The sequence below is a fragment of the Ixodes scapularis genome, unplaced genomic scaffold (genome assembly GCF_016920785.2).
Source record: "Ixodes scapularis isolate PalLabHiFi unplaced genomic scaffold, ASM1692078v2 PGA_scaffold1__304_contigs__length_218370807, whole genome shotgun sequence".
In the NCBI taxonomy this organism is placed as follows: Eukaryota; Metazoa; Arthropoda; class Arachnida; order Ixodida; family Ixodidae; genus Ixodes; species Ixodes scapularis.
The window spans coordinates 131794533-131822320 of NW_024609846.1; the positions used below are offsets into that span (position 1 = coordinate 131794533).

General features: G+C 46.2%; 1 protein-coding gene across 4 annotated transcripts in view; it reads right to left on the reverse strand.

Annotated features, from left to right (window-relative positions):
• LOC8029110 (rap1 GTPase-activating protein 1) overlaps positions 1-27788 on the reverse strand; it is a 223565-nt gene that overhangs the window by 55062 nt on the left and 140715 nt on the right. For all 4 annotated transcript variants that reach the window (XR_003919086.4, XM_042290952.1, XM_040223132.3 and 1 more), the window contains exon 3: positions 16674-16925. Coding sequence is in view for 3 of the 4 variants with exons in the window: in XM_042290952.1 (XP_042146886.1) it covers positions 16674-16680 (7 nt within the window). In the remaining variant the exon portion in view is untranslated. The remainder of the gene's footprint in view (positions 1-16673; positions 16926-27788) is intronic.

The window sequence follows — 27788 nt, forward strand, 5'->3', positions numbered from 1 at the left end:
AAGTGTCCACAACAAAATCGCCGCTACGTTTATTGACAAACAAATGCACGTATTCATCACGTGGCAGCTCCCGTATTTGTTTAAGTCGTACTTTATACCAACATGCAAATAAATCATTTACCAGCCACGCTATTAAAGTCTGCCAAAATAGAACCGACCGAAAAGTGGCAACAGACGGCAAACAAGCCTAACTGCTTTTGTCAACCGCTAATTTCCGATTTTTGGGAATTTGCTACAAATAATCATAATATATATATATATTCGTTTTAAAATTTTAAATTCGTAAGTCGAATTTTAAAATTAAAATTTTAAAATTCGTTAGTCGAGAACGAAAAATCCGACGAACTTGCGGTTTGTGGCTACTGCGTGTTTAGAGACGACGCCATAACATATTTTTTTTAAGCGAAATTAAAAACTCGACTTTTTTTGCCTGCACCCGATTTGAGATAAAATCAATATATATATATATTTTATCTCAAATCGGTGCAGGCAAAAAGGGTGGAATTTTTAATTTCGATTAAAAAAAAATATATGTTATGGCGTCGTCTCTAAACACGCAGTAGCCACAAACCGCAAGTTCGTCGGATTTTTTGTTCTCGATTTACGAATTTTAAAAGAGGCCGCGGCGGATAGCAGTGTTTTTCACATCCGTCTTGGGTGTGATGTTTCGCTCGATTTCCCGCCGTGGAATTTCAGTCCACATTATATTAACTTTTTTCAAGCACTCTGTGAGCATAGGTAAAAGGCTCTAATACCATTAAATAGTTTTAGGCGTTTTGCTTTTTTTTTGTAAAAATGTCAAAAACGCCCTCTCGGTTAATTGTTGACGAACTTTGACAATTAAATACTGGCGATCTACTTGGGTTACGTCGATACTTTTTATGTCTATGGAGAGCCCAAAAGACGCTATTTATATATATTATAAAATAACTTAATTGTATAAAATTCTATTTGCGGTACGTTTACGTTAACGTTATGCGAAAACCAAAAAGTACAAACTTCGAAATGGATTTTCTCAAAAAAACCGATTGTTTTATTTTTTTTTATTTTTTTGTTAAAATGTAGATATGATAGTTGTCTACTCGAAAAGTAAGTCGAGAAAGTGTGTATTTTGTTTGTATGTTCTGTATTTAAGCATCAATATCGTACAAGAACGTGTTTTTGCGGCTCGAAACCGACTTGCGAAGGCACTTGGAAATGTTTTTGCCTTTTTTCAACGTGCCCACATAAACCTGAAACATGCAGTAGTACCACCCTGTTATATTTATTGATAATTTAAGTTTTATTATGGGCGGCAAGCTACATTGGAGGAGTTCAAAAAAGAAAGCAACACTTCTTAACAGACCAGCAGGCGTCGTAAATTTTTAATGTGTAGAAATCGGCAGACGTCGTATTGATTCGGGGCTTTTATTAGCCTATATAAACGTCCCGCCCTTTCGGAACCAGCAGGTGACCACGGACTTTCGCGCTCGTTGTGTTAGATAGGACGGCCCGTGACAGTAAAGCGAGCAGCGCAGCCTAGCTGTGTCACGAGGAGTGAAATGGTACAAATGTGTCGTTGACACGGCGAACAGTGACGGCCACCAAGGAGGAGTCAGTCAGTGAGAGTATTTCAGAAGGGAAAGCAAAGGAACTGTTGCATGAGAGCATGAGGACACCACGGCCTTAGAATATCGAAGGTCAACAACAGTCCTGCCCGCCAAAATAACGCCGCGTGCGCGCTAAAACCGGCGAGGCGGGATAAAAATCCTGCAGACGCACACACAAAGATGGTCCGGTTTCGTTAGGGATGTGGGGAAATCTTGAAACCAGCCGTCCGCGCTCGCGTGAAACGATACCGCGTATTTGCCCAAGCTTCTTCGAGCGCCCTATCCTTGAAACGGCCGTGCTCTATCTCTCTCCTCAAAGATCCGATAGCACCGAAAGGTTATCTCTTTTGGAAAGAGCAAAGCCCGGAGACTGACATTAAAAACGAGCGTGTTGGGAAATATACTTGTGTTTATTCTGCCCGGAGACTAGTTGTGACAATCTCTCCGTGTGTTTCGGAGTATTCTGCTCTGTGTCTTCACTTTTGTGTATTACGGTAGTGAAAAGCCATTCCCTGGTGATCTGTGCGATGTGCGGTGAACAAACCCTGGCGTTTGGTTTCGGAAAGAATTGTATATAATATATCGATAGGTGTGGTGACTTTCTATGTCTTAGTAATATGACAGCTATACTTCGTCTCACTCTACGATGGGGATACGGCCCATTCGTCACATGTCGATTCGTCATAGGGCAACTGGTAACAGGCCCGTTCGTCACAGCGGAACATTGGTGATAGGGTGATTCGTCACGCTGGCAGTTCGTCACACAATGACTTCAAGACTGTTAAAGGAGCTATGCAACAATTTTTGTACTTTGCGCAAATACCGCTTAAAACGGATCCCTAACGTTAATGACCTATGAAACATGTGTTCGTTCTTCACCCCACGCAATAGAAGTCCCAGAAAAAAATTTAAGAAAAACGAGCAGCGTTCACCCCCTCAACTCACAGCCAGAACAAGCGGTCACGTGATCTGGAGCCGATTATATGCCGCCAGTGTTGATCATAGCCACGCGCTGGGGTTGGCGAAGCGCAGGACACGCGCTGAGTTCCAGACATTGTTATGGCTCGGCTGTTGTCGTCGTTGCAGCGATTGGGCACGGGTCACAACCCGAATGCTTCTCGAGCTAGCAATTGCCACGAGCCCAAGTCGAGGGCTCACGCAATGCTCGGGTCCAATCTATGAACCGCATTCAAATATCGTCACTTGGGTGTACTGCTATCCCCGAGTTACGTCATCAAATTTTGCAAGGGAGAGATTGAATGAAAATGATCGCTTTTGTCCTTGAAATTACAGCGCAACAAAGGAGTTGCTTGGCCAATGGCGTTGCGTGTGAGTATCCTTGAGTCCCAGGTGTGCCAGTAAGCTCGTGTAGAGAGAAAAACATTCCAACTGAATATCGTTGCACAGCTCCTTTAAACTTTTTTTTTCTTGTTTTCTTAGGAAAGTTACGAAAGGGGGCCACTTAATTAAATCCGTACAAGGCCAGTGAGGTTGACTACGGGAAACAAAAGCATGTCCCAATGACCCCAAGTTAAGGCAGCATGCAGCCTTTAGCCTGCATGTTGCCTTATCGGGGTCACCTTTCTTACAAAGGAACTTCGAGAACATAAAGTTCACAATAGAAAAAAGCCCACCGAACGCGATTCTTTTTTTCTTTTTCTTTGTGCCCCGTTTCAGGGCTTAATATGCCGATAGCCTTCCGATTATAAAAATATAATCACTATTTTTGATTATTTTCTTTGTGCCCCGTTTCAGGGCTTAATATGCCGATAGCCCTCCGATTATAAAAATATCACTCTCGGTTTCTAAATGGAGGTAGTTACTACTAAGAGAGGTGGCGATATGCTTCTTCACGAAGGACATTCCTACACTTGCATTAAAGGGGCAGTCAAGTGGTTTTTGAGTTCGTGTTTTGATAATGACAGCTGAATTTAGACGCCTTAAGTATCCCTAAAAACCAAAAAGTATAGTCATACGGTGATTATTTCTTTAATAAAAATGTAATTGAAGGCCGCCAAACCTCGGATCCACCCGAAAACGAAACCACTCTCATTGGTCGTCGCACGCTTATCAAAAGGATCTCGGGCCAATGGCGTTGGACGACGTTCCGTCGCGCAGTGATCCCGAGGTAGCCGCATCGGCCGAACCTCTTTGTCATTCGAGCTTCGATCATGGCGGAGTTCTCTACGCTCGAGGACCTGACGCCGTTAGAGGTTGAAGTTCTTCGGCGGACAGCCGACCTGGGAATGATTTCCTATGACGCCACTCCGACGTGCGATGTGGACGATAGCAGCGCTTCGGAGTCATGTTCGGGTTCCGAGGACGACGAAACGCAGACCTTTTCGGGCGTTCTTCGATTTGCGGTTGGGGCAAGTCGTAACCAAACCAACGTTTGACATCGCAGCGTTACCTCTGGTACGTGATGTCAAACGATTTCGCCACGTTGACTTTCGCCTCGGGAGAACGGGGGGAAGGCTGGTTCAGACATGTGCAACGAGCGCGTACCTACGACTGCGTCCGTTGCAACCGGAACGACCTCACTGCGCCGCACGTACACACACCTGTAACCACTACAACAAGCGCAGCGGGCCGTCAGCACGGCGACCGCTTCTGTACGCCGCCGTCAGCTGTGTCAGCGGCCCCTCTAAAAAAGGGGACGCACTGCTACTCAATGCCGTAACAGAATATAGACAGACAGTTTTCTAGTCTAAAGCTTTATTATTTTTTCTTGATAGGCTTGCAGGGTACAGCGAATGAAAAGAATAAAATAAAAAGATGCATCGCCGTCTTGGACGATTACGACTCTAATACACGACATTGCAATAGTACAAATATCGCCACACGCCTTTTCTACGATTATAAAAGACAATGTAATCTTAGCAGCGATATAGCAACGTAGAAATATGATTTCGTGATCAGATAGACGTTGCGAGCGTTCAGGATTGCTAACACTAATCACTTTTCTCCGGTGATGAAAACGCGTGAAAATTCGTATCCTTTATACGGTACGCGCCAGTAATACCTTGAACTTGAGCACACGCATGAAATGCGCCAAATCAGAAATCCGGCGATGTTCGAGGACACAAATGCTTAGAAAGCACCACTGTAGTCGAAGTAAACAAACACGACGGCACGGGCGTTTCTGCTGTCTTGAGAGTGCCGCCACGACATCGCCGCACGAGTAGGTGGATGTTCCCTTCTAGTACGTGCTGGGTTATCATAGTGAAACACGACGAAAATTCACAGTCAAGGATAGCGCTTTTACGCGGAACGATGAGCTTTCACCAGGCCGTCCATTCCGACGATCACCACCGACGCCACGTTTGCGGATAGAAGGAGCCGGCCGGCCCGCGACCGGCACGACCGGCCTGCAAGTTGCGCTGTTAAGTTTTTTTGGGCGAAGTCGCCAGGACGCGACCTAAAAGTCGCCAGTTTTAGCGAAAAGTCGCTGAGTGGTGATGATGATGATGACCTTTTTCGGATTTTTTTTTTTTTGATAAAACGTAATTTTTTTTTGTTTGTGTGACGAGACAAGTGGATAGTTGAAGTCGGCCGTCCCATTCCCAGGGGACTCGCCAACACCTTGAGTGACTCAAGGCGTTGGCGAGAAGATCCTGGTCCACGAACAAAACAGCGGAAGGCTGTTCTGCTTCATCCTTATCGAACAAAACCCTCGCTTTAATGCGCGTTTTTTTTTTTTTTTTTTTTTGTTCTTTCTACAGTTACTAGGATTTTTTTAAACACTTGATAATCTCTGAAAGATGGAGTGGTTCTAAATTGCTTCGGGGTCGGAGAACGTCACCTCACCCACAACCGGATGAATAAAAATTAATAAAAATGAGTGACATCCAGAGCTGTCCCCTGGAAGCCACCGGAGAGCTATCCGACCGACATATTTTCCCCCCGTTCACGTAGCTTTAGTAACAACAATTTATATAACTGGAAAAAAAAAAAAAAGTCCCCCAAAAAGTCGCTAAGACTCCAAGAACACAAAATTGCCGTTAGGACGACTGAAAACTCTCTAAATTTAGCGACTTTCTCGCTAAGTTCACACCACTGAGTTGCAACGCGCGGAGATACGTGCGCTTCCGCGCATCCCTGGGGAACGGGAAATTCACCCCCCGCGGAGGAAGGCAAATAGAAAACGTAGTCCCTTGTTTGTGAAACGATAATTGCGCTATCGCGTATTCTAAACTAGAAATATTTTACGTCTTGTGAAATTATCATGCACAACATATTTAAATGAACTGAAAATTGTTTTTTTAGCGAAACTTTAAAAAGACCGCCAAAATTTTCAAACATACGATAGTTTCATTGGTCCTTGCAAGTACAGAAAAGAGTCCGCACGTATTTTATTCCTGCGTGATTAATAGGCGTTTCTGCCTTCTAAAACTGAAGATACTCATTCACTGACACTTCCTTAACACCATCGCACCAAAAAGTAGCTTCTCCAAAAACCGCTTGAGTGTCCCTGGTTTACGAAACTACGTTGTATTGGGCCTGCCGGCGAAGAGGAGTTTGTAAAACTAAAATAGTCACCGATCACGCCAAGACTCGTGTAATCTCCTATTCAGGAAACCATACGCATGCATTTGGCAACACCAAGATAAACGTGCTTGGGTTCGTCATCAGATGAAGGAAAAAGCTGGTATCTACCAAAATTTGTTTCTGCTCTTATATTCCCAAAACAAGGTCACTAATGTCCTTCATTCCAGTGGAAGGCCGTCTAGCGCCGCACCAAATACTTCTGGCTGTGGTTGCCTGTGTCAGTGACGACACTGCTTTGCAGATTCCCGCACCGCCAACACTTCGGCGCACCATCCGCAAGCAAAGGCAGCGGGCGAATTTCGAGTACAGCGTATCATCTTGCAGAGCCGACATACGATCGAATGCCCACAGAGTTCAAAGTAAAGTGTATTGCAGCGCAAAATCACAGTGCGCGACGTATTATGATAATAATGACTGTTTTACCTGCATGCAGACCACAGCCAAAGGAGACTCCTTTCTCCTCTAGGATAGCGGAGAGGGCGACGGCGAAAGAATCCTGATCTTTGCTACCGAGCGCAACTTGAGCTGTCTGGCTCACGCGACTACGTGGTTCGCGGATGGGACCTTTAAAGTGACCCCGGCACAGTTCTACTAACTGTACACGGAGCATGCCACAGTCAACGGCGTGGTAAAGCCAATGGTTTACGGCTTGCCGCCCAACAAATCTGAAGCTACCTACAAAAGGTGAGCATTCAAGAGCTCTGATAAACGTAAAAAACGAAACGCTCGGTGGTCCTACTATTGGATATGTGTTCAAGCACTGTTCGCTCGTTTTAAGGTTTTACGACGTCGTTTTGAATCACATGGGGGGCCAACTGCCTTGAGGTGGCTTACACGGACTTCAAGATAGCGGCCATCAACAATACAGGGATGCTTTTTTCATTTATCCCAGTCGGTGTATAGGAAGGTGTGCTCCAGTGGTCACCAGAATCGCTACAATTCATATGACGAGTTTGCTGTTCTGGTATGCGGAATTCTATTTATATGTCTTATTGTTGCCTTCAGGTAAGCCAATTGGTTACTTTATTTCTTGTTGATTTTCAAATGTGAATGCATCCAGCATTGGCCTTCTTGTCAATCGCCGACATTCCTGAGGCCTTCAAGGAACTTCTCGAGGTTTTCCCCACCGATGCCTCACTCGTGGCGGACTACTTCGAGGACGTGTATATCGGGAGACTCCGTCGAAACGGCTTGTCGTCGGCCACCTCCCCTCCTCTGATTTGGTCAGTCAGAGAATCAACACTAGCAGAAAGGCCAACAAGGACGAACAACAGCATCGAAGCGTGGCTCCGGGTACTGCACGTAAGCACTGACCTAATCCTCTGAGAGCTCGGGCGTTTTCTGTAGTACATTTTTGCATTTGTGGCTCAAAATTTTAGTACGGTGCCCACTCTAAAAGCTTTCTCCACGAGTATGTGTGTTCTTTTTTTTCTTTTTATCCTTAACAGGGATGAAGCTGGCTCAAGCCAAGGGCGGTCGACATCTTCGAGGGTGTCCAAGAAGCACGACGACAGCAACCGGCGTCTTCAAATCATTGTGAGCCGCTACAATGGTCGCAATGGTCTAGAAACCCTGAGGGTGGCAGCTCGGAATATCGCTTTTTAATTTTTTTTTAATTTCACTCAATAAATTTGTTGTTTTCTAAGTACAACGATGACTTGTTTGGATGTTCCCTCGCTTTAGTAAAATTAAATATACCGTACTAATCTTTATTGCATGCACAGCCAGGTGAATATATGTTGGGCAAAATTCAGATATCCGGTTCGCACAGTGACAAACGTTCCTAGGGACTAATTCCCCTATGACGAATGTTCCGCTGTGACGAATGGGCCTATTACCAGTTGGCCTATGACGAATGCGCACATGACAAACGGGCCTACACCCTCTACGATGGACTAAAGGCAAAAGCTACGGACCGCGCCAGATTCAATCACGAGCCACTTAAAAATTGTGCGGCATTTCGCTTCGATGCACGCATCGGTGCACGCGTCTTGGGTCACTGATAAGGGGACGGATGGACAGTGGTTCGAATCGAGGAGCACTGAGTGACTCAACAATTTTACATGGCAAAGAAAGCCACGACATATGGGTTTTTTGCAGCGTCGCAGCTATAGAAATGATGCGGCGCTTTTGGATTTGGGGATGATTCGTCCACCCCTGATAAATGATAAGCGTGTCATAGTATAGCTTGGAACATGATTGGACCTGGCAGCCCGTGGCTTTGGCCTTTAGTCCATCGTAGGATGAGTATAATAGCTAGTCATGCTATACTTCGTTTCAGCTTCGGTCCGAGCGCGGCCGATGTTATGAGCCGAAGGGCCAATGAGCGAAAGAGGCACAACGTCATGGCCTGCTCCCTGCAGTTGATAGGAGCAGCCGGCATTCGCCGTCTCTCTGTGCACTGCTCCTCCGCCGGCTAGACCTATCAAGCGTAGAGAGCACGCCATGACGTTGTGCTTTTCGCGTTGTTTGATTGGCCCTTCGGCTCATAACATCGGCCGCGCTCGGACGGAAGGTGAAACGAAGTATAGTTTACAGTGAAAGTTTTATAAATCGAAACAACACAACGTCTGCGCCTCGTCGATATTGAAGGTCTACTCGGCCTGCTGATTTGATTAGATATGTTTCTCGTGGTTCCCCGCTCTCACCAAAACAAAAATCAAATAACTATTCAATACCACAAAATGCGTTTATAATCGATTACAAAACGCACAGAAAAATTCAAGAAAACTTTTTCACATTTCATAGAAACGCCCGGGTCGCTATATGTCTGACTTAGGTCTTGCAAAACGTAAACGTCTTTTTTCGATATTGAGGCTTAAATATAGAACATACAAACAAAATACGCACTTTCTCGACTTGATTTTCAAGTAGACAACTATAACATCTACATTTTAACAAAAAAAAAAAAATAAAAAAAAATAAAAAATGTTTTTTTTTGAGAAAATCGATCTTAAAGATGGTACTTTTTGGTTTTCGCATAACATTAACGTAAACGTACCGCAAATAGAACTTTATACAGCTGGGTGATTTTATAATATATAGAGAGAGCGTGTTTTGGGCTCTCCACAGACATAAAAAGTATTGACGTAACCAGACTTGTACGTAATCCGTTACAAGTAACGAAATTACTTGTAATCCCTTACATTTATCGTTAATTTAATAACGGAATAATTACATATTTTCTAGAGTAATTTTAAAGTAATTCCCTTACATTTTTGACGTAACGGATTCCTTGTAATCCGTTACATTTTTTTTTGTCAGAACCCCCCCCCCCCCCCCAAATTCTAAATAAAGCTTTTTTTTTTTTTTTTGGTTTTTCATTTTTGTAAAGTCGATCGCAGTGACACTGTCACGCGAATCGACCAGCGAAAAGGGAGGCTTGGCACTCTTCAGTTCCGCAAAGCCTTTTTTTGCAACACCAAGCCCCTGAATCTATCTTTTTTTTAGACCCTAACATCAATGTCAAAAAATCCCAATAAACAATTCTACAAAAAAAAAAAAAAAAAAAGGGGGGGGGGGCAAGTTATTTCCGCTTTTAGTTCCTTTGTTTTTTCTTTGCGATCGAAGGCGGGGTGAGGAGGACACCAAGTGATTGTGCGCCTCTTCGAGAAGCTCGAGGCGGTAAGTGCACTGAAAAGAATTAACAATGTCCTTCTCGGTTATAGTGACTAGGACCATATAATGTCACAACACGAGACAACGCTCCGTCTACCCTACCCTTTTTGTGAGTCAGCTTTCTGCCAGCCCTTATAAAATGGTAATAATCTTCCTTTCTTCTTCTTCCTGTTTTGCCCCAGCAGGACGCATCTTATCTCAAGCAGATATTTTTACAAATAAAACATAATAATGGCTGACGTAGACTCGATATTCTGGGCTTGAGGAGAGAGAGAAATTCGTGAGTGGGGCCATAGCGCGGCTTACTCAGTACTCTACCCTTTGCTGCCCGTGGCATCAGCGGACGTCTATCTGGAGAACACCGGAGTAAACTGCCGTCGGTCCGTGCTCCGTGTGTTTTTGAACGGCACCAAGAAAGGTACACACGGCAAACGTGCGTTTACATTTCCTTGTTTTAACCGACGTTCTAATTAATTGTTGTTATGACTGTCCTTCTTTTTCTTTTATTACTTTATTTATATACTGGAAACTTTTTTTTTTATTCATCAATGTCTCAAGTGAGGCTCGAACTGTTCAGAACCAAAGGAAGAATATCGAGCCAAACCTTATTTATTATTTGATTATCCCCTTACTGTTACAACTATGTTCTGCTGCTGATGACTTTTACAGCTTCGCGATTTAGACAACGGAGAATTTTAGTACATCGGTCCGATGACTCCGATAATGATATCCGATACTTCGCCGCCGTCTTTGCGTATGCATCATATCGTTATCGGGTACCGTTATCGCGGGTATCGGAAGGATCTACCAAATCTCTCGAATAGCAGGCCACGGCTGCAACGACGAAGCTTTGCTCTACATTCGAGGTAAATAGTACTTCCCTTGCTTCGTTGAAGAAGCTCAATGCAGAGCATGAAGCATTCGTGAGGAACAATATGGCACTCCCATCCAGTGCGTCAGCTCAAATGGCGTTCAGCGTAGCAGTCGACATATTGAGTAAGAAAAAACGCAAAATGTCTGACGAGACTTTCGAGAGCCAGCTGTTGCTCAAAATACTCAAGGTCATTAAATGGAACAGGTGGCAACAATAAGAACTTGAATAACCCTCTTCCCTTTGTTTCTTACTTGAGGAAAATAATGTTAAAAGTAACGCCACCAAAGTAACGGATTACTTTTTGGGGTAACGGTCAGTTACTTTTATGGGAGGGTAATTGTAATTGTAATAAATTACAATTTAGCCTCTAGTAATTGTAAATGTAATTCCTTACTATTTTCCAGTAACGTGTACAAGTCTGGACGTAACCCAAGTAGATCGCCAGTATTTAATTGTCAAAGTTCGTCAACAATTAACCGAGGCGGCGTTTTTGACATTTTCACAGAAAGAAAGCAAAACGCCTAAAATTATTTTATGGTACCTGTGCTCACAGAATGCTTGAAAAAAAGTTAATATAATGTGGCCTGAAAATCCACGGAGCGAAACATCGGACCCACGACGGATGTGAAAAACACTGTTTTCCGCCGCGGCCTCTTTCAAAATTCGTAAGTCAAGAACGAAAGATCCGACGAACTTGCGGTTTGTGGCCACTGCGTTTTTAGAGACGACGCCATAACATATATTTTTTTCAGCGAAATTAAAAATTCGATTCTTTTTGCCTGCACGATTTGCGATGAAAACACCCATATAAATAAATGAATATATACATGTATGGGTTAGGTAAGGCAAATAAAAAAACAAAAAAAAAAAACAAAAAAAAAAAAACAATGGACCGGGAAAGTTAACAGTCAAAGATGCGTACTGTCGGAGTTACTGCTTCGAAGTTTATTACGACGTTTCGAGCAATGAAGAGCGGTCGCCGCTCGAAACGTCGTAATAAACTTCGAAGTAGTAACTCCGACAATACGCATCTTTGACTTATATATATATATATAAGGTAATGAAGTCGCACATCGAAACTTTGCTGGAGTTTTAAAGAATTTAGTGAGTCGACGTTTCGGCCTGAGACAGGCCTTCTTCAAGACTGGTTGCCAAAATCGGTTACAGAGTTGTTTTCGGTTTCCAACCCCGGCTCGGCATCACGTGTCAGATCACATGTAAAAATGCCCAAGTAAGAAACACTGCGTCCCACCCCACGCCCGGCCGCAGCAGACGCCGTCAGCCATCGGAGCCAACCAAAGGCCGGGTCAGTTTTCGTGACCCCAGGAAGCCGTCACGTGCGGAAGGCGCAGTCATATATTGTATTTTTTTATTTTAACATATGCGGGCATACTAAAGTGCGATGCCGGACATCTAAACCCCAGGACTATACAAAATATCTGCGCAGGAAAAGCGGACATCTAAACCCCAGGACTGTACAAAATATCTGCGCAGGAAAAGCGGCAAAACGACATTTCTGTTTTATTTTTAAATTCATTGCATGAGAGTGCAACTTTATGTTTACCTTCCCTTCGGATTTCCTCATTTTCCCAGAACTCCGGATTGTCTGCCCGTACGTATCCGTCGTCATTCTTTCTGTGGGTTGTGCCTTCATTTTCGTGACACTCGATACTATAGTTTCCTGGAAGCTGACTTTCGATAGACACTATCGAAAATCAACGAGTCAACCGAGAACCAACTACCGATAGTCGACGATTGATAGCACTACCAATAGTCAACTATCGATACTACTATCGATGGTACTATCGACAGGCCACGTTCAATAAATAGCCTTCGAGATCATCGATAGTTTGGGGGAAAAAAAAACCATCGATAGTATTGATAGTAAATTTTATCGATAGTTTTGCATCACTAGTGTGAAGTCGTGGAGTAGCGTGACGTCACGTCGCGTGACGTACTGTCACTTGATATCCTGATGTCACGTGACGCCACGACTTAACACCATCGCGTCACGTGACGTGTAATGTCACGTAAGCAAATTACACGATTGCTGTTAAATCGATTTTTTTTTTTTTAGGGAAAAGTGCTACAGTGGGCTATTTACTTCCCTCAGATATTCCCAGTTCTGTGTCGACATCGCCATGACTATAAGAAAAAGGAAGTGTGGTAAAGAAACTTCTCAAATTCCCCAGCGAACGGTTCTCAAGCGGAATTTTCTTGAGGGAAAAGAAAAAGCCGAATTTCAAGTCACAAGACTTCTCACAATTGATGGACTCTTACGCATCCTGTTTGCGTAAACAATTTAGGCGCGCATTGTTGCCTCGTCAGAGTTCCCTCTAAATCCCTGAGGATTATGGATTATTTAACTAGATGCTTCTCGATCCAATATGGACGGTGCTTCTTGGACTCGAAGCATGCTGCAAAGAGGTGGTGGGAGCGAGTTCACACGAACTGCTTATTGACTTTCGTCCATTTCTCGCGCCGCTGCATTGCGCGAACTTCGTGAGGTTCCACGCCTTCGACCGCAAAAACCTGATTTGACAGCTCGCCTCGCTGTCGCTCAGGGGTGCAAACTACTAAGGAAGCCCCCATTTTGTATAGACGCTTTACACACGCGCCAGAATACAGCCGCCATTGCTGACCTTCTCTTGTTTTACCGAGATACCGAGCCACTGAAATTGGTGTGGACGAGCCTCCACAAAAGCCAATGTTGGGGAGAAAGACTGAATAAAATCTAAGATGGCAATAACCTGGCCTGCTATGGTAATAATAAAGTGAAGTAAACGTAATAAGGGGAAACAAAAACTGAAGGTCAGTTATGGCGGTGCCCATGCACAGCTGCTGCAAAACGTCTATATGTTGTCTTTGCAATTTAGAGCAACTGTAGTTACTCTATTTCAATTAGCAGTAACTGGACACGCTCCGCCACGCATATAGTCACCCTGTCAGACCCATTAAAAGGGCTTTTTTTTTAGCTACCCAAACTAAACGCGTTTTCGAAGTACACAAGCTTCACTCTTTCCGGCACGTTATTTAAACCGTATAGACACGTCCAGGCAGCTGTGCATGCGCGCCGCCATAAACAACCTGCAGTTTTGGTTTCCTCTTATTCCGTTCGCTTCCCTTCACCATTGCCACAGCAGGACAGGTTATTGTCACTTTACGCGCGACTGTGTCCTTCTCCCCAGCATAGGCCTTTCTGGAGGCTCGTCAACGCCCGCTTCAGTGGCAAGGCATCTCGGTAGGACAAGAGAAGGTCGGCAATGGCGGCTCAATCTGGCGCGTGTTTGAAGCGTCTATACATTTAAAATAGCCATTGAGAAAACGGCAAACGAAGGTTCTGCCAACAACCACCATCCAAAATTTTCTCGCGCTCTCTCTGGGGGTGACGACTTTGCCGAATAAAATCGTTCACTCTCAGAAGTACTATACGTACCCCTCATCCCATATCCCAAAAACTAAAATTCGGCCTTCAGTCCACTGACGTCGAACCGACGATGCCGACTTTTACGGGCGGCTTCTGCAGAAAACGAACAAGAGAACACCGAGGTTTTGCAGCAAGGCCAAGAAAATCTTTAGTGTTTTCCTGTAGTTTTTTTAACGCGTCCATTAGTAATTTTAATAAACTGTATAAGTCGACTATCAAGCCTCTCGTGAAAGTCGGTATCGTCGGTTCGACACCAGTGAACTTAACGCACAATTTTAGTTTTTTGGGTTATTACAGTATATGGGACAAATGGTGTACGTACTACACCCTTACTTCTAAAAGTGAATTGTTCCCGTCCTGCTTCGGCAATGCGCACTCACAAGATGCCAATGTGTTACCAAACGTATAGAAAGTTCGTACTGGAGGCGAAGCTTCTACCGCAGACCATTTGACCTGGCGACGAGATGTTTTCGGTGGCGTCCCCGTACATTTAGGGGTTTACGTTCCAAACCAACGAAAGGCATGTGGCACGCCTCAGCGGAGCCACTGAGCATTCATTTAGACCACCCGGGGACCTTTTGACGTACAACCGAAAGCTCGGCTACACAGCGTCTTTTGGCGCAATAAGCCTCCGTCAGATTGCGGGCACCTCGGGCGGGGTCCGAACACGCCAACTGGAGACCCGTAGGCCAGCACTTTTTCTCGGAGACAAGAGGCGGCCCCCAGTGGAGTCCGCGTATGGCTCCTATACCCGTGACGTCAAGGACGGAATTATGAGTTGCGATCAAGTTGGATGGTGCGTAGAAAGCAAGTTGGAAGCTCGGAGTTACGGTATTTCTTAAAACGGAATCGTCGAAGAATTGACAGTCTGAGGCTCCCATTATCTCTGATCGTATAGGGAGTGTTTTGCAAATCGTGAAAGGCCGACCACAGCGATGCTTTCGGGCGTGCTGCAACCCACTGCGCGAGCGCGTTTCGCGCCTCATTCGCGCGCGCTTTCGTGCGAAGGAGTCGACCAGCGAACATGCGCGCTTGCGCAAGTATTTTTGAAGGTGTCGGAGCACTGTGGAAACCACGCTAGCCATGACAATTCACTCTAAGAAATGTGGAGCGCCCACTTTCCCGCAAAGTAGTTGGCAGAGTCAATCGCTGCAATCCACGATGTGATATCAGCGAGTGACAAAGCTAATGTTATGTTTAAACCTAAAAAAAGAAAAGGAAACGAAAACAGTCTGCGTTGGGGCATGACGTTCACCATGCTAAGTGACACAGCGCACTCTTTTTCTTTTTTTTTTATGTCTAAACATATTTTGAGTTTCGTCATTCGCAAGTATTCCACCGTAGATTGCAACAATTGGCTCTTCCAACTGTCTTGCGGGAAAGTCGGCGCTCCAGATATTTTAGAGTGCACAGAGAAGTTGACACCGAGCATAACGTAAATACCTAAGGTGGCAAATTAGCATTCGGATATCTATAACGCTAACCTCAGAGGAGCAAAACTCGTCATATATACTATTGCACTACTGGGTCACCCAAAGAAGACTAGCTATATGCGACACGCATTCGGTATGGGCCATTTGCAAGTTGCATGACTCCTGAATACGTCTACCATAATGTGATTTTATTTGACTTCCTTCATATAAGAGAGTAAACACACTTCAACGTTTTTATTGTAGTTCTATGACACATTGGTCGACGTTGAGTGCATAAAGTTCTTGGATTATACCAAAGCTTTACTTTTTTTTTTTTATGAAGTCAAATATTATCTGAAAACAAAGGATTCAACTTCAATCAAACTTAACTCAACTCATTCTCGTTTAAATGAAACGCAATTAACGAAAACCATATGCCCAGCGGCCTTCATCAATCGCCTTCTTTTTAAAAAAAGTTGTTCTGCTTATGAAACCGGTCATGGTCAAACTGTTCACTCGATATAGTCCCCCGTACCAAAGATAAACTTTTATTAAAATCAGAAGATGCCGAAAGCCACATACTGACAAGCTACAAGCCCCCGTCCCTCGCCATCAATCGCACACGCGCGCATCCCAAACTCGTACCAAACAAAAAGTCGACGGGACGTCCTCCGACCAACCTCATCAAGCTCCAGCTGCGAAACACGGCCGCCAGATGGCCGCACACACCCTCTCTACTCCGCGTCACATAACGATGGAGTGCAGCGGACGCTACAAGCCATCCCAGCCAATCCAACGTTGTGAACGTGTCACGTGACTACGCGCCCCTCCTCTTAAAGTCCAGGTGACTCTCGCGTGGCATTGCATTGACTCCGAAGGCTCGTGGCGTCCTCTGTGGGTCCATCGCAAGGTATAGCTCTAAGGTGCCTCGATGAGATAACCGGCTCAGTGGCCGCACAGACATGTACGGGGCACCCTATCGAGTCCCTCACAAATACTCACGAGGAGCCCGTACACCCAGCCAAACGCCCCGCAACAACAAACGACCAAATCGGGGCAACATAATCAACAGCACCAACAGAGAACCAACACCAAAAAGCGATCCAAGCGCTGCAGCTGCGAGGCAGCCCGTAATCGGCCCTCTCCCAGGCCGCGCCCTCTCGGGGGCCACACCGAAGTTAGCGCCGCGTGCAAGAGGAACTCACCTGCCATAGATCAGGCATCGAAGAAAAGGCGCAGGCTGCCTGCGGCTGGGGATCTCTCGCTGCGTGCTTTAGCAGCAGTGGCTTGCTCGACTCGACTGCATCATGAAGGTAGTCTCACGCCGTCAGCACATCCGGTATATCGAGGAGGCTATCTCGGGGTACAGGTTGGCGCCTGACAGCGGGCCAGGACTTTTGCGGCAACGAGCCCACGAGTCCGTCGCTGCTCGAACACGCGGGGCTGCGATGTTGCTCCTGCGAAGGAAAGAAAACAGAAAAGCGGCGATGATTCGATGCTGGCGTTTCGTGGCGTTCGTGCAACGCGGCTCCTTACTGCTGCGAGGAGCTGTTGGACAGTCCCGTAAGCTGCATGCGCACTATACAAAAGGACGTCGTCCTGGGAACGTTATATAAATACTACCGTGTTGGCGCTCGCCGTATTTCTCAGGTCGCATAATCTTTCGGCCATAAACGAAATTCGTCCGAAAGTCGTGCCACGTTTGAGACGTGGCACTGTTTCGGAGTGATTTGTCACCTGCGGCGAATTTGTTCTGGAGAAAAGAAAACGGTAATTCGACATTGACATATATATGCTAGTAGTTATACTCTCCTAACCTATCGGGGCAAGTTATTTTTTGCTTCTCTACGGTGTTAGCCATCGAACACGCCATATACTTTATGTTCACCGTAATGTAAGCCTGCATGGCGTTACAGCCCGTCATTCCCGCGCGTCGGGTTGTTCTGGACATCTGATCGTGGACCCTGCAGTAACGCCAGATATGTACCGCAGTAATGTTTTTTCAGCTCAATCTTATGCTGCAAAGATTACCCAGAATTTTACATCTAACTATGCTTAAACATGGTGACGGAAATTCAGTAGCCCACGAGAGAAAGAGTGCTTTACTACTATCTCACAGCGACGACGTCGGAAGGACCCCCAGATAAAAACCCCTTTCTTCGAGCTTTTTAAAGGCAACCAGATTCTTAGACATGGCTACGGTAATGGCCTATATGTACCCGTTCCTAAGAGCTACCAAAACATTCGCGAGAGCCTAACCTTTTAAACTCCTTTCTGTATAAGCACCAGCTACTCGCGCGAAGGAAATCGTTTTCTAAAGCCACGCGTTCGTATCCGTGCTTCACAACAATGAAAACAAAAAAAAAAAAAAGTTGAGTGAACACCGGAGCAGCACCCACTTGCAAATTACGGTTTAACTCCTGGGCCTTTTAACAGACCGAAACGAGTAAAAAATACAAACCAAAAAACAAACAAACAGCGAAAGGAGGTTTATATCGGTAAAAGAGAAGAACACTCCATATACAACTCCAGAAACGCGGCTAAAAGACAGCCCTGTTCCCGCGCGTGCGATCTTCCACGCGCGAACACTTATCCACTCGCAAGAAACTACATTTACGAGTAAAAAAATCGAGAAAAAAAGAAAACACAAAGCGATGCAAGATGACAGACGCGGAGGACGAAGACAGTGGCGAACTTCAAAGTCACTGAAGTCTCGAGGCGAGCTGGCATCGATCTTAGTTTCTCGCTCGCCTCTTCTCCGACCGCACTCAGGCTGGGCGCCTGCCTGGGCGTCCTGCACAAACGAAGCTTCTCTCGACGTGTGTGACGGCGGCGACGCCAGCCAGCCAGCCGACCGGCCGGAGCTGTCTCGGGGACAAAGTACCACCCGACGACGACGAGCTCTTCCTACGCCTGTTCGCCCTTCCCTCCCGTACGCGCTGTCTCGGAAAATGATCTGTCAACGGAGCGGGGCTCAGAGCCGTCAGGGCCCGGACCCCCGTTCAGGGCTCCGTTGTTTTTCCAGACTTCCGTCCCGCATGACGACTCCAAAAGGAAGGCAGAGAAGATGCGAATGATACCGGAGATTTGCCGGAGATTGCTTGACGCGTGGACGTGCGTGTATGCCGCGGCGTCACGCTTTTCGGGTCGCCACCGCTAGGGGGTCGGAGGCTTTGCGTTGCTCGAGAAAGAACGTGCCCTCTACGGAGCTGCTCCTTGGAGGCGTTGGAAGGGAACGGAAATGACGGGATAAATCTTGGCGTTGAGTCGGCGGCGCACGTCGACGGGAAATGGGGAATGTGGAATGGAGGTGGAGGACGAGTTTCTGGGGTCGCTGCTCTGTACCGCTGATGCGTGAGGAGCACCTTGAACGTTTTCTTTTGTTCTTCGAAGAAGCACCCTTCGGCGAACAACATCCATCCAGCCAACAGTCTCGTAAAAAGAAGGAAATCGTTTTGTATCGCTTGATACTATGTCTAGGGCCGCTGTCTGCGATAGACAGAAAGGCGTTACGTGATTAAACTCGATTATATGAGTTATTAGCAACTTTCAACGATGGTGGTACCACGATGTGACAGCGATGCTCTCTAGTTGCTGGCTGATAGAGTTCACAATAGAGCACTGCACAAACTCCGAAAGCCCGGGCCCACGGGCCGGGTCGGGTAAGGCGTTTTTTTTTTTTGGTGCTCATGGGCCGCGCCCGGGCTGGGCTCGGGCTTTAGACCGCGGGCTCGGGCCGGGTTCGGACCAGCATCTTAGGGGACCTGGATGATAATCGGGGGTGCGGCCCCAGCCCGAGCCAGGCCCGCCAACGAGTCTAGAAAGTAGGTCTGGCTTCAATGTGGAACCTCAGTCTGTAACTGGCTCATCTCACCTCTGTTAAATTTGTTCAACTTGTCTTGGCGAAAAGGAAAACACGAAATACACGAGCATAGCTTTATTATGCTGCATTTATTAACGTAGAACTTCGTCTGGGTGGGGAGAGAAATGAAACGCGATTACGTACACAGTCGTAATTTATTTTTGGAGAAACCGCAGCAGTCCCCAGATCGATGGATTAATACACGGCAAGCATAGCACGATGATATGATAAGCACAATATATGTTTCGGCTGCGTCGCAAGCCGACACAGATCGGAGGTTTCGCCTTGCTCCCCAAGTACAGCGTGTCGGCCTCTACAATATTTTTCCTGGCAATTCTGCAGAATAAGTAAAAACAATAATTTTAAGTATGTGGCCCCGGAAGAAATACTGTTTATTTGTAGAAAGCTGCACGTGAACAAATTCAGTGTAGAAATAGTTAATCTGACTCCAGTGAATAACGTTCAACTCGTCTTGAAGATAAAAGAAATCGAGGTCGGAGTTTTCGTTTGTTTCTTAGGTATAAATGTCGAAGAATTCATCTACACCCTAAAAAAAGCCCGTGCGTCTACTGTTTCGCACAACACTCGGAGAGCCAATCACCGCAACTTACGGAGGCAGCTCAGAAAATGACGATGCCCTAACATATGTTTAGACCAAAAAACGCACTCTGAGTTGTGACATTAAGCAGTGCAAAACGTCACGCTTGCATTGCTAATGTCACAACTCACTCTCAGACTGCGCTTTTCGGTCTAAATATATGTTTCAGCATCGTCATTCGCTGAGCTGCCTCCGTAAGTTGCGGTGGTTGGCACTCCGAATGGTTCGCGGGAAAATAGTCGCACGGGTTTTATTTATTTATTTTTTTTTTAAAGTGCTATATACCTTCTCTTTTATTTTAGTTTTCTGTTATTTGTTAAGCTAATATCACTTCTTGTGTTGCAATCGACTACTTCTAAAAATCCCTGCATACAACAGTGCCCGTGTTGCATTATGGGACCTCTTTGGCCAGTGGCGTACCAACTTGAACTTGTTTTTGAGTGGGGGAGCAAACCAGACCGCCCAAACCGCCGCCGCCGCCCCGCCCCCCCCCCCCCCCCCCCCCAGCCGGCGGGCGGTGCCCTTGGTATCCTTCGGCGCCTCCGGCCAGTGTTCGCCCTGCCCAGTGGCGGCTGTTTCACGGGGGGGGGGGGGGGGGGGGCAAAACACATGCCTTCTCCCCCCCCCCCCCCCCCCCCCTTGCCCCCCCCGGTTGGTACGCCAATGTCTTTGGTCATGGAGAGGAATGACATCCATGGTCTCGATTTCGATTGCCCCATTGACAAAATAGTGCATCACAGCACTGCACAAAAATAAAGTCAGCGTTCCCTTGCATTGCACCCCTTCATCATCGTGAAAGCCTCCGTTGAAACACGGACCCCCAGCAGCTGTAAGGAGGACCTGCCGAGATTAAACGAAAAGGAGTAAGGCCGGTCGCGTCCCATAGCTTTCTGGCAGCTTGGCTACAACCCCAGAGTGCAGTATGGCCCTGCCGGGTCACAAATCAATGAATCCTAGGACATTGAGACGATGGAATAGGATGATCGACCCAGTACACTTCTTTTTCACGTGTTTACCTGCGCACAAACTATGCTACGCCAACAGCAGCCCCCCTCGGGCAAGACGTAATCCAGCATCCTGTTCGTATTTGTAAGCAAAACCTACAGTATTTTAAATTTAAGGAAAGTCGCATATTCGAAAATGCACGTACTGTATTTGGTCGTGACGGGATGCCGTGAATTGAGGGTGGCAAATCAAAACCGAAACCGTGACCATTGGGCTCCCGAGGTGCACTGCGCGGCACTACGTCGCTAGGATCACTTCGATTTTGCAAGATGCATCTACTCGACTTACACGTGTAATTCGTAAATCCGTCGGTTACTGACATTCATGGAAACATGTCCCGTACAAGCAATTCACCTCCAACGGTTGCATTAGGTGCATAAAATTACGTTGCCCAATACTTTCGTACTCCACGCGGCGAAGTTTTGACAACATGAGATCGAATTCGGGCCAGGGCCGGGCCCGGGCCTGTTCTAAAAGGTGGCGGGCCGGGGCGGGCCGGGTAACACAGAAAATTCTTGGGCTCGGGTCGGGCCTGGTTTTAGACACCTGGGCCCAGCTCTGGGCGGGCAACTCACCATGACGCCGGGCCCGGCTCGGGCCTGGGCTTAAAAAGGCGGCCCGTGCAGTGCTTTAGTTCAGAATAATAATGATGCATCCTTACATCCTTACACAAAAATTCGGAAAAGCAGGAGCACGTCCTGCTTTTCCGAATTTGCATCTCAGACATCCTTCCGGCGACGGGCTATCTTGATCAACATTGCCATAGAACTCACAAACGACAAACAAGAAAAAGAAAGAAAAAAAGAACATGGTTTTGTAGGGCTGATTAGAATACGCCCACCGTATTAATTATCTTGAGAACAAAGGTGAACTGAATATGCAATGAGAACTACAGAAATAAGCGGTGGCAGAGGCGGCTTTTGCATAATCTCTGCTCGCTTCGTGCTTATTATCCCAGTTTATAAACACTGCTGTAGATACCTCGCAAAATATTTTTAAAAAATCTGAAGAAAGTGAAATGATTTTTAGTGCCTGGGACAGTACAATAGAGCCACACGCGTAAACATGTGGACACATAGTTTAGGCTCGCCGGGATGATAAACACCGAATTAGTTTCGAATGTATATTTTAGTGCAGCTAGACCTTTTTGGAGTTCGAGAGCGGCATGCGGTGTACTTAAAAGTATGTGTCTGATTTATTTACAATTTTAATTGACCGAGAGGCGGTCCACCGTTGCCATATAATTTAGATAAACCAAATATAGAAACTACCGAGAACAGACGTTAAAAAATATAAACGAAGGTCTTAAAAAAAAAAAAAAAATATAGGTGGACAACGAGGGGCTGTGTACGACGTCAAAGCGAATTTTCTTTCTCCCTTTTGAACAGCGGCAGTGATTCCCCATCGACCGGTGCAAACATCCCATTTTTCTCCCCGCGCAGAGGGTCAGACGCTACAAGTGTGCAAAATATAAGTAATCATAAAAGAAAAACAGCAACGTTGTTAACGGAACAACTACGTCGCCAAGGTTTTGCCGATCTGCACATTTTCCGATACCCCTCCCCAAATGTTTACTTTCTACTCTTCCTTTTTTTTGTTTCTTGTTGTTATGAATGTTTTTTTTTTTTGTTTTTGTGTGTGTTCTCGAGACAAGTTTGGATTTGGGATTTGCTGCTTTCTGCCGGTTGCTCGCTACTGCCACTTTTAAGCCTGTCCAGTCGAAAAAAAAAAAAAAGAATTCACAGTTGCACATCCCAAAGCGCCATCCCATGTGGGACGTAGACGCTTGCCCTTTTTTCTCTTCCGTTCTCCCCTTTGCCGTCTTCCAGAACTGCACAGCGCAGCGATTCACCGCGAAGCCCCGCCCGTGTTGTGGATCGGTGCGCAGTCGTTCAGCTCGAAGATGACAGTGCGCTGGAAGTGGTCGTTGGACCAGTCGTGCGCCTGTTTTTCGTCACGTGATCACGTTCCCGCCCTCACGCACGTGCAGAGAGCGGGAGTCGGGGAAAAAAATTGGGAGCGGTTGATTGGTCCAGGGAACACGTAGTTTCCACCGCACTGTCAGCTTAGCAGTGGACGATGTACGGCCAGGGTTTTAAGGCTGCGGTTCCACAGCGACCGCATGCGGCATTATTATCCACTTTGTGGGCGTTTCAAAACGAAGCCTCATAGTCACAAAAGAATTATATAAAAAAAATATAAAAACACGCGAAAACAAATGTACAAAGTGCGACTCCTCTCACCAAAACTAGGAAAAGATGGGACACAAATTTCAAATTCATGGTTAAAAAAAAAAGAAGAAAAAACATCTAAACGCGCTAAACACGATGACAAAAACGAAAAAAAAGAAGCTTTCATTGACGTCACATTAGCCGTCATTGTTGTTGTGAGGCTGCTGAGCGAGTTCCTTGCTTCTGCAGCATCCATTTTGTACCACCGAATATGTTCTTGTCGGCAAGAGCAAACACGGTGAGAAACTAAGAAACTAAAGGCCAGCTTCCGGGACAAAATACCCCACGTTAACTTTTCCGTCTTCCTTTCTGCCCTTTCTTCATTCCTTCCCTTGCCTTCACCTCGATCTCTACCATAGCCTCCTCTATGCTGACAAAGCCTGGCAGATCGCCGCGAGACGCGGCCGCCAAAATTGAAAAGGTAGAGCGGCAGACAACGGATGAGACGAGAGCCACGTGACGGGCGCCTCGCTGCGGCGAGACGCCGAAACACTCTTTTCCCGAGCGATAGAGTGTCCACTCGTGCTCCTCGCGTTCCTCGCGCGACCGCTTTTTTTTTGTCGGGTTTGAAAACCATGTTTCGGGTCCTCGCCGCTGCAAAAGCTGTGCGCTGACGTCCAGGTTTCCCGAGAAATGCTCTGTGCTACCAGGTCCTCGCGCTCCAAATCTGCGACCAGGCACTCTATCGCTCCGTCGTCGAACTGGCCCTGTCTCCCTCGTATCGGAGCGAACAAGGTCGTCGTCTGCTCCTTGCGCGGTGTCTCGCCTTTGAAAGTAGCCGGACGCCGGCGTTCGGACAGTGAGTAGAGAGAAGGACAGCTGGCTGGGTGCGTCTTCCTCCTAATCATTCGAACCGGAGCTTGGCGCTCTGACGTCCCCGTGCGCTCTCGTCTCCTTTTCTCCCCCAGTTACTCGCGACTCTCACGTCATGTGCCCCTCTCTGCGGTGGTCCTGATCAGACTTGTACGTAATCCGTTACAAGTAACGAAATTACTTGTAATCCCTTACATTTATCAGTAATTTAGTAACGAAATAATTACATATTTTCTAGAGTAATTTTAATGTAATTCCCTTACATTTTTGACGTAACGGATTCCTTGTAATCCGTTACTTTTTTTTTGACACAACCAACCCCCCCCCCCCCTTCCGCCCCTTCTAAATAAAGTTTTTTTTTTTTTTTCGTTTTGGTAAAGTTGAGCACAGTGACAATGTCACGCGAATTGACCAGCGCAAAGGGAGGCTTGGCGCTCTTTAGTTCCGCAAAGCCTTTTTTTTTTGCATCACCAAGCCCCTGAATATATTTTTTTTTTTAGAGCCTAACAACAATGTCAAAAAATCCAAATGAAGATTTCTACAAAAAAAAAGGGGGGGGGGGAGGGGGGTTCCAGGTATTTCCGCTTTTTTTTTGTCCCTTGGTTTGTTTGTGTTTTTTTTTTTTGCGATCGAAGACGGGAGAGGACGACACCAAGTTATTGTGTGCCTCTTCGGGAAGCTCGTGGTGATAAGTGCACTGAAAAGGATTAACAATGTCCTTCCCGGTTATAGTGACTACGACCGTTTTCATAATGTCACCACACGAGACAACGCTCCGTCTACCCTAGCCTTTTTTGAGTCAGCTTTTTGCGAGCACTTACAAAATGGTAATAGTCTTCCTTTCTTCTTCTTCCGGTTTTGCCCCAGCAGAACGCATCTTATCTCAAGCAGATATTTTTACAGATAAAACATAATGGTGGCTGACGTAGACTTGATATTCTGGACTTGAGGAGAGAGTGAAACTCGTGATTGGGACCACAGCGCAGCTTACTTCTCTGCCCTTCGCTGCTCGTGGCATCAGCGGACGTCTATCTGGAGAACACCGGAGTAAACTGCAGTCGGTTCGTGCTCCGTGCATTTTTGAACTGCACCAAGAAAGGTGCACACGGCAAGCGTGCGTTTACATTTCCTTGTTTTAACCGACGTTCTAATTAATTGTTGTTATGAGTGTCCTTCTTTTTCTTCTATTACTTATATTTATATACTGGAAACTTTTTTTATTCACCAACGTCTCAAGTGGGGCTCGAACTGTTCAGAACCAAAGGAAGAAGAATATCGAGCCAAACCATATTTATTATTTAATTATCACCTCACTGTTACAAACTCTGTTTTGCTATTCATGACTTTCCCAGCTTCGCGATTTAAACAATGGAGAATTTTAGTAGCTCGGTCCGATGACTCCGATAACGATATCCGATACTTCGCCGCCGTCTTTGCACATCCATCATATCGTTATCGCGGGTATCGGAGGTATCGGAAGGATCTACTAAATCTCTCGAATATCAGGCAACGGCTGCAACGACGAAGCTTTGTTCTATCTTCGAGGTAACTAGTACTTCCCTTGCTTCACTGAAAAAGCTCAACGCAGAGCATAAAACATTCGTGAGGAACAATTTGGCACTCCCATCCAGTGCCTCAGCTCAAATGGTGTTCAGCGTAGCAGTCGACATATTGAGTAAGAAATACCGCAAGATGTTTGACGAGACTTTCGAGAGCCAGCTGTTGCTCAAAACACTCAAGGTCTTAAATGGAACAGGTTGCAACAATAAGAACTTGAATAATTCCTCTTCCCTCTGTTTCTTACTTGAATACAACAATGTTGAAAGTAACGCCACGAAAGTAACGGATTACTTTTTGGGGTAACGGTCAGTTACTTTTATAGGAGGGTAATTGTAATTGTAATAAATTACAATTTAGCCTTGAGTAATTGTAAATGTAATTCCTTACTATTTTTCAGTAACGTGTACAAGTCTGGTCCTGACGACGACACGGAGCATGCGCAGATGCTTCGAATCTCGCAAATCCGGTTCCTGCGCGCGCGCACACCTAGGTGGTCAAACGTGGACTTGTTTGTAAGCAGCGCGCTACGACCGCTAGCATGGTAAACACGAACCCCCTATAGCCCTTTTTCACAAGGGCGCCGCCATCTTGAAATATCGCTACTTCCAGTTTGGGTATGGTGCCTCGACTGCGTCTTCGACTGGTGTGTTTACCGCCCTATCCCGCCCATACATCAAAAGTGGTCCCGACGTGGCAACAAATGACGCGAATGTCATGCTGTTGCCTGTCGCGATCCTGGCGGTTGGCCGTAGAAATGCTGCCGAAAAGCACGAGCGAACGCGAGTGTCGCTGTCGTCACGGAGTCCCTTTAGGCGTCCCAACTCCGGCTGCTCTAGTTTCCGTGAACTGTCACAGTGGAAAGCGACCTGCAGCAGAACAGGCATCTGCCACATACACCACAACTGTTGGGACGCCGCCAGGGTCGCGACCGGCGACAGCATGACACTTTTATGACGTCATCAGGCGGAAATCGAGGGACCACTTTTTTGGCCGCGGTAAACACACCAGTCGGAGACGCGTTCCAGGCACCATAGTTTGGGCCCAAACACTGTTTTGCCTTCGTCACGCCAATTTATAATATGAGCGTCAACGTTACCCATTTTCATTTTTGTATCGCCTCTATTTCTCTCTTTTTTTTTTTTTTTTTACTGTTTGCAGGTTAAAATGTTTTACTATTTCTTTTGTCGCCCATACCAGAAATGCTTACCAGGTGATTGGGAACGCGAGTAAGCGTCCCCAGCCAACTTGACATCATGTGACCCTTCCGCCGTGGCCGACCTCTACTTTCCCGCACTGCGCTTTGCCAGCCACTGCCGGAGTGTTATATAAGATGGAATCGCACTGTGAATAGGTCAACGACAACAAGGCCTAGATTTCAGAGCTAGACCATAGAAGCTTATCCCATTTGTTACTTTTTTGCCGGAAATAAAGGTAGTTGAAACACAGTGCGACTTGTGCAAATGTTGAGTTGACATAGCAATTGAGGCTATCGCAGTCTTAAAGCCCGTTCACACACTCGCAACCGAGTAGGACCGGCTGAGACAAGACCGGTTTTTAAGCCTTTTACGAGGGATTGGGTCCTGCTCCGCAGCAGCGCATCCGGTCTTACGCCGTCGAAAAAGGCTTAGAAACCGGTCTTGTCTCAGTCGGTCCTACTCGGTTGCAAGTGTGTAAACGGGCCTTTTTTACCGCTGCATGTGCGTACTTTCTTCGTCGCGGTCCTGTTACTCGCTGCATTTTGGGCACTTTAATCAGCCATGTGACGCCACTGCAACTCAGACTGCGTTTTTTTTTGTTGTTTTTTCTAAACAAATTTTTTGGGCATGGTCATTCGCTGAGCTGCCTCCGTAAGTTGCGGTGATTGGCTCTCAGAGTGTTGCGCGGGAAGGTAGACGCACGAACTTTTTTTAGAGTGTGATGGAGATTCCTGAACACGCAAAAGACGCATTCTTATACGTTTGACCCCAACCCATTTTCCAACAGATACCGACTTACCGCGCGACATTTGAACAGATCAATTCATAGATCCGCGCCTAAACGTTTCATTTACCAAAAAGGTTGCTCTCAAAGATATCCCGCGCGTCATCCGCTGATTGCTCCCGTGGGCAAGGAGAAGAGGACACAAAACACTTAATCATTCGTCGTGAAGTATTTTCAAGAGAACGCAATAGACTCAAGCAGCGATTACAAATCATCCACAAGGGACCATTTCTTTTCTCCAAGGTATTAGGACCATGGCCTACTCCGGCAA